Here is a 7,866-nt window from a genome sequence, read left to right on the forward strand (position 1 = left end):
AGCTCTGAAATGAAAATTGCACTGTAATGTATGGAAGAGGTTCGGTTTCTAGTATTTCGAGCTTTTAACACTTTTATATTCTCGCTATCTGAGTTTTTGTGACTTTTGTTTGCTTTGATCGATTTGAATCTTAGTGCAGAAAGTTATGATGCTTCATTCCTGAGTTAGTGTATTACTGTATTTGTGCCACAGTTGAAGTTCATTTGTTTGGTTAAGTGATACTAGTGATGAAAATTCACAGTCGGAAACGTCGAGGAAGTATTAATTAAAAGCTCTTAAATGAAAACTTGCATGGTAAGAGAGGACGGGGTGATACGTTATGGAGCTCCATAACGCGTTAAAGGATCACGGAACACCGCCGCCGGAACCATCCATTACATGTTATAATTAAAACGCGTTAAACGTACAACGCGTTGAAGTTTTGAAAAGTCGACCGTTTGATTATTTTTGACCATTTAAAAACGGTAATATTGATTAAAAAAAAAACCTTTAAACCATTTATCTATTTATATCTCCATTTTAAACCATTTTACACACACCAATCTATATCTTTTAAACCATTTTAAACCCATTTCACACAATTTTTATATCTTTCTCAAATGGAATTCCCTACGGATTCGACGTTTCCGATGTCTAGCGATAGTGATACCGAGTCGTCTTCCGACAACGAAACGCTAAAATATTTTGTGTCGGTGTATAACGAGCTTGATGCCGAGTCGTCCCGCCCAAAGAAGAAGATGGTCGACTGTGATCGTATACGTGCCAATGAAGTTTTGATGAACGGTTATTTTGTGGATAACCCGCTATACAATGCCGAAACGTTTAGAGATCGGTTTCGTTTACCCAAAGAATTATTTTTAAAGATTGTTGGAGACATCGAAGCAAGCGAGGAATGGTTTCAAGAACGTTACGATGCGAGGGGCAAACCAAGTTTCACGCCGATACAAAAATGCACGTCCGCCATTCGCCAACTAGCGACAGGTAACCCACCCGATCAATATGATGAATACCTAGCTATGTCTGAAAGAACTTCACGTGAATGTTTGCAATTTTTTTGCAATGCGGTCATTAAGTTGTATGCTAACGAGTTTTTACGTAAACCGACGAGCCACGACATCTCACGTATTTACGCCGCACACGATGCTAGATGGCATTTTCCCGGGATGCTCGGTAGCATCGATTGTACACATATCGAGTGGAAAAATTGTCCTAGAGAGTTGCGAGGGGCGTATGTTAGGGGAGACATCAAAAGACCAACCATCATACTAGAAGCGGTAGCGTCGAATGATTTATGGATTTGGCATTCGTATTTCGGTGTTCCAGGTTCAAACAACGACATCAATGTGTTGCACACGTCGCCCTTGTTCCAAAGCGTAACGGATGGTACCGCACCTTCCTCTCCTTTCTATGTTAACGGTCGACATTACAGACGAGGTTTTTTTCTTGTGGATGGTATCTACCCGTCTTGGATTGTTTTTGTGAAAGCCCCCTCATTTCCTGTCGAGGCTAAAGAAAAGGCGTTCAAAAAATTGCAAGAATCGGCAAGAAAAGATGTTGAGAGGGCATTTGGTGATTTAAAGGGTAGATGGGGTATACTACACCGACCGGTTCGTTCGACGACCAAGAAATCAATACATAGCATAGTGTATGCATGTATCATATTGCACAATATGCTGATCAAACAAGACGGACGTGCAATATCCCCGGATTGGGTGCCGGATCCTCCTACACAAGTTCAAGTTCCACAAAATATCCAACTAGAATTGCGTAATGAAGAAACTCACTTTCGGTTGAGATACGATTTAATCGAACTAGTAGGTTCTCTAGGTTTGGAGTTTCCGGATTCGGACGAGGAGTAGGGTTTTTTTTTTTTTTTTTTTTTTTTTTTTAAATTGTATGTTTCTAGTATGTTAAATTGAAGTAGTATGTTTTAAATTTAATGAAATTTTTAATTTTAGTGTTTTATTGTTAATTTCTAATTTAAAATAAAAAATTAAAAAAATTAGTGAAATTTATAATTTTGTTTTAAAATAAAATTAAAAATTTCTAATTTTAAAATGAAAATTAAAAAAAAATTGGGAGTGATAGAATTCCATCACTAGTGATACCCCCCCTACATTTCTATCACTAGTGATAGAAATTTGGCTGATGACATGGCATGATTTTATTGGACAGTGAGAGTGATAGAATCTATCACTAGTGAACCACCCATCATCCCCTAATAGAGAAGACTTTTGAAATACAGATTGATGACAACTGTCATTCGATCTTAAATGTAAGATAGTAAAGTGAGAGGATCATGAATTCGATCTTAATTTAGGTTTTGAGGAAACATTGATACGAATATATGTTGGTGAAATGAAATCTACAGAAAAGTAGAGCAAGTAGCAGAAGAGGCTGATTCATTTAGAGAAAGTTTGGATAGGTATATGCAGCGATAGCAGAGAAGGATGCAGGAAGCACAAGAGAGGGCGGAATTGCTTGGTAGATCTGTACGTGACTTGTTTCGCTCAATTTTAAAGAATAAATTACAAATTTTGTTTTTTAAATAAGTAAAAAGGCTAAATTACCCATATATAATAAGATTTAATAGAAAAAATTACTGCTTTAGGCTTAAAGGACGTAATATGTAATAAAATTCTCTATAAATGGCAAAACATATCAAAATTCGTTGAAAAAACTTATAATTTTTACTTAAAGTTAACTTATAATCCCTCCCATATACAATTTTACACTTTTATTCCTTCCTTTTTCTCAAAACCAAAACATTTCTCTTTCAAATCCATCCTACTTATTCCGCCACCATTAACCACCGCATGTTCCGCCGTCAGCTTCCTCCACACCCACCATATACTTCCTCACCTCCGCCTTTATCATTTCCCGCATTATCAACAAAACCTCTTCACTCAACCGCATCCGTACCGTCGCCGGTGTCGGAAGTGAGAGACTCAACGACGTCATAGGATCATTCGCCGGTAGCATGCTTGAATCACTAGAACCGGTTCCAGTAGGCCCACCCATATTCAAAATAATATCTGAACAAGCGCTAACAGACCGTTTCAAAACCGGCTGTTGAACAACAAACTCATTAAACTCTTGACACGTCATCGATGAACATTTACGTTTTAACGTGGAGTTCCAGTGGTTTTTAACCGCGTTATCGGTTCGACCGGTTAAAAGGCGGGCAATGGTGGCCCATTTGTTACCGAACTGGGCTTGGGCCCGGATGATGGTGTCATCTTCTTCCGGCGTGAAAGCACGGTGTTCCACTAGTGGTGACAGCTGGTTGCACCACCGTAATCTGCATGACTTGCCGGATCTACCGGTTATAGATTTGCCGATAAGCGTCCAATTTTTCGTCCCGTGTTTTTCTACGAGATTTTGAAGCTTTGAATCTTCTTCGGGAGTCCATGGACCTCTTATCCGATCCGAATCTTTCTTCATATTATTATCAGCCATAAAAATAGAAGAAGTGAGGGACAGCTCGTCTGTCACTTTATTGTATTTGGTTGTTTTAGTTTGAATTTTAAATCAGAACAAACTACTAGAAATTTAATTTACTCTAGAATGACAGGTAAACGGACGACAAACTATACCATGAAACACTTTAAAATTTTATAAAGTTTTTGTAGGTTTTATAAAATTTTGATGGTGAAAAATGTGATGTTTTGAGATGTGTTTTGGAAGTTGAATGATAAATGTAGAGAGAGAAAGGTAGAGAGAGAGTAATGAGGATGTTAGTGTGAGAGAGGGTGAACGGTGGTTAGGTTTTATAGGATGGGGCTGGTGGGAAATAAAGTGCGGGTGATGTAAAGGGTGACGGGTAGTGAGAGGAGCAAGCGGTTGTATCTGGTGTAGTTTGGTGTACAGTTGGATTAACAGACACGCGTCACATCAAGGTCTTGCATTCATAGTTCGTCTCATCTTCGGAATCTTAGGCTAGAGGGTATGGTGATGGTCCTTCAAGGAAGGATGATCCGTCACGTAGGCGTCACGTCATAGTCCTCCTAAGAATGATCACTAGAGGGTATGAGATGATGATCCTACCCCACCACGTTTTTTATTTTTTTTTAAATTTATATGCCCTATGTACAAGTATTGAAGCCTAATGTACAAGTCACTAACACAAACAAACAAAGGGGGCCCACATTGGAGGATCGTCCTGAATGTCCTTTCCTCGACGTTGAAGACGGGGACGGAGCTCGACGGTGGGTTGGGGGGGGGGGGATGGGCTGTAGGCGGCGCCAGACCAAAGACGGGCTGAGAACAGGTCCATACCGTCTACCTTATGTTTCAGTTTTGTTTTTTAGTACTCTTTGAAACGTGCCTATATTACACGTCTTTTGTTAATTTAAACATGTCCAATAAATAATATAAGTGTTTTTATTTGTTAACGATAATTTAAATAAAATAAAACAAATTTAATTACAAGGTAAAAAAGTTGTTAAGCAAAATTTTCACTCATACTTCAGATGTTAAATAATTGAGTTTCGGGGTGTTTGGCTAAGCTTTTTGACTTCCCCTTCTCAGAAAGACTTTTCCTTCTCAAGAAGTCATAATTTGTGACTTCTCCTTTTCTCCTTCTTGAAGACAAAAAAAAAACCTTAAAAAGTTCTTTTCCTGCTTGTGTTTGGCTAAGCTTTTCTCATCTTCCTGACTTCTTAAGGCCACCCGTGGTGGTGAACAAAAATAATGCCCCCACCATGGGCCATTATCCGACACGTGGCATCCTAGTCAGCGTTGGGCATTATAGCAAAAGTGGTGTAGTGGGGCATTATTCCAATAACGCCCAAGCAATCGTGTGTGTGTAAATTTTAGAATTTAAAAAAAAAAAAAAAACTACTAGTCATTATGTGATTGGCCAGTCCCCACTTTACCTTATTTTTTAATCCATTTTCATAAAGTTGTCCGGAACACATGTGGCCTGCTCAAAAATGATTGGTGGGTCAAACCAATTCTCAAACCAAATCAGTGTTTTAATTACAACGCCTAAAACCAATTTTTCCAAAAAAAAACGCCCGGAAACGCCGGGTGTAATGGGGTGGGGGGCGTTTTGGGGCGTTTTTTTTTTAATTTTTTTTTTTACAAAAAACGCCCCACTACGGGTGGTCTAATAATGTTTGGCTAAGCTTCTCCTTCTCAAAAAAACTTTTAGCTCTATATAAGTCAATAAGTCATTTTGAGAAGGAATCCCAAACACCCCGTTTGAGTCTCTATGATTTACTGCGTTTGACAATTTGCATCTCTATTTCAAAAATAACATAATAACATTTGATTGAGTCCTTAGGTTTTCTAACACCCATCAATTTTCCCTTCTCCTGCTTGCTAACATGGGCAAAGCATTTAAGGGGCGGGAGGGGGCGGCTGGTACCCCAAACTTTTTGCTCAATAGCAGAGAGTATGTAATTTTCGTATATAAATTTTTGGGTACATACGTTTTCAACCCACAGTTTTATATAAATTTTTAGGTTCGTTAACTCCCCCCACACTACAAGAAACAGGTACCTTTAGCGGCGACAGGCGTCGCCGCTAAAAGTCCTTTTTGTCGCCGCTATTTGTTATTACTGGTGACACGTCGCCGCTAAAGGATCGCCGGTATAGATCGGCCGCTATTGCCCTTTTTGACGCCGCTAAAGTTACACTATACATTTTCTACACAAAAAAACAAAGCTGGCCGGAACTTGACGGAGCTTGGCCGGAACTTGACGGAGCTTAGCTAGAACTTGACGGAGCTTGGCCGGAACTTACGGAGCTTTAGCTTGTTGAGGTGGTGGTAGCTTCACGGTGGTGGGGATGGCAGACTGGCAGTTAGGTGGTGGTGGTAGCTTCATGGTGGTGGCGGTGATGGTGGTGGTAGCTTCACGGTGGTGGGGATGGCAGTTTGGTGGTGGTCGTAGCTTCATGGTGGTGGTGGAGGTTGTTGTTGGTGTAGTTGAAATTGGAGAAGATGGGTGTATGTTGAAGAAAGTTGGTTTAAAATGAAGTTTGTGTTTCTTTGAAGGAGAAAAATCAGAAAAGTGCCCACGCCGTTGGATCACCTTCTCATCAAGGGCCAAGATCTGCCTTTTTTCAAGTTCACACGGATTGACTATTAGCAGCGACACCAATAGCGGCGACACGTAATGATGTCGCCGCTATTGCCCCTTGTCGTCGCTATTGGGGTCGCCGCTATTAGTGGGTATTTTTTGTAGTGCCACCCCACCCCCCTTTTTGTTAGATTGGCCAAAATTTATAAACACTTATACCTAAAAGTATATAATATTACAAACATCTTCTTTCACTTGGCATTTTTTCTTTTAGATTGGTGGAAAACTAGAAACTGACAATGTTTCTCCCATTGCGTAGGTATGGTAGAAAAAGATGGTTGATGGGTCTGTTTCTTATGGTGTTCTTCTAACGATAAAGATTTATATGGAGTTTGTTGAACCCTAACCTAACCACCCTAAACTTAAGCTCACCCTCATTAAAATGTAAGATTCTCAACTGATATCATTCTACATAAATTTAAGGGACTTTGGTTTATTCTTTTTATATATGAACATTTTCGGATTGTTCGTGCCCTTGACTTTTAAATTTGATTAATTTTCGTGTAAATTTTCTAATATGGTATAGTGATATTTCATGACACCCAAGCCATTTATATTATGATTTTTCGATTGTCATATATGATTAATGTAAATTAATTTTTCCTACTCGTAAAGTTTTCGAGTTATAATCTAGTTCATATGTGTGTGTATAGGTAGTGTTAGTGCGAGAACTAGCTTTAAAGAGAAAAGCACAAGAACTAGTTTGAACACCAACAAAATAAACCCGTAACAACCCCCCCCCCCCCCCCCAAAAAAAAAAAAAAAAAAAAAAAAACTATACTCCACCAAAAACCTAAACCCCCACCCCCAAAACCTAAACTCCCTACCCACCCCGCCCAAGCTAAATGCTAACACTAAATCCTAAAGCTAAACTCAAAACTAAATGCTAAAAAACACTGTTTTTTTATAAATTTTTCCCATAAAAAAATAAAAAAAAAAATTTCTAAAAAGTTACGATTTTAATGGAAAAAAATTGTGTGTATTTAAAGTTTTTTAAAGTAGTTTTGGTTGTGTTCACAAGTGGTTATCATGGTTCTCACGATAAATGGTGGTTCCTATATGATTCTCATCATATATATACTAGTAGGGTGCCCGCGCGATGCGGCAGGGGCGACACTTTACATTGCGACACTTGTTTCTGGTAGTTTTCTTATTCGTATAATATTTATGATAACATTATTGTGGCGGATATATGTCATAAGTTTACACATATGTAAAAGTTTTGTTCTGTCACACCCCCAAAATCCACCTGCGGTTAACACCCGCTTCGAGGGCGTGACTGACCAGGATCCAGCCACCAATTATACTGAATAATTAAATTGATAACAAAAAGTAATACTTACTAACCATAAGATTAGCAAATATCAAGTTCAGAGTTTAAGGTTTCAAGTTCAAACAGTAATAAGTAGCGGAAGCATAAATAAACAGTTTTAATCAATGTTCATAAGGTAAGCATGATAAATGCCCAACACACGGGCAGACGACCACTACACATCCCAAGTAGCTGCTCCAGTCACTGGCCACCTGCAAAGCATGCAGTAAGGGGTCAACAATAATGCTGAGTGAGTTCACTAGTTATCCAGTTTTAATTACCAAAAACTTGTTTCACCAGTTAATTTATCCGTTTATACATGCCATGGGGAGCTACCCCAAAAGTTAGCGACTAAACTGTTTTTCCAATACCGAACACTAGGTTACCGTTTGCGTTTCCGCAGGATGCCCCGATGTCAATGTTCTATCATCATTGACGGATGCCTGAGTACATTAGTTCACGACCGAT

The 7,866-nt window shown here is 39.0% G+C and overlaps 1 protein-coding gene across 1 annotated transcript; it reads right to left on the minus strand.

Annotated features, from left to right (window-relative positions):
* Nucleotides 1–2,671: 2,671 nt before the first annotated feature.
* Nucleotides 2,672–3,959, minus strand: LOC110866247 (transcription factor MYB44). The gene has a single exon (XM_022115496.2). The coding sequence runs from the start codon at nucleotides 3,457–3,459 to the stop codon at nucleotides 2,806–2,808; it is 654 nt and encodes a 217-aa protein (XP_021971188.1). The 5' UTR covers nucleotides 3,460–3,959; the 3' UTR covers nucleotides 2,672–2,805.
* Between the last annotated feature and the right edge of the window lie 3,907 nt (nucleotides 3,960–7,866).

This window comes from Helianthus annuus, chromosome 7 (assembly GCF_002127325.2).
Source record: "Helianthus annuus cultivar XRQ/B chromosome 7, HanXRQr2.0-SUNRISE, whole genome shotgun sequence".
NCBI classification, from domain to species: domain Eukaryota; kingdom Viridiplantae; phylum Streptophyta; class Magnoliopsida; order Asterales; family Asteraceae; genus Helianthus; species Helianthus annuus.

What these genes read in the sequence shown, in the direction of transcription:
- LOC110866247 (XM_022115496.2), bottom strand. Translation starts at nt 3,459, where the DNA reads ATGGCTGATAATAATATGAAGAAAGATTCGGATCGGATAAGAGGTCCA.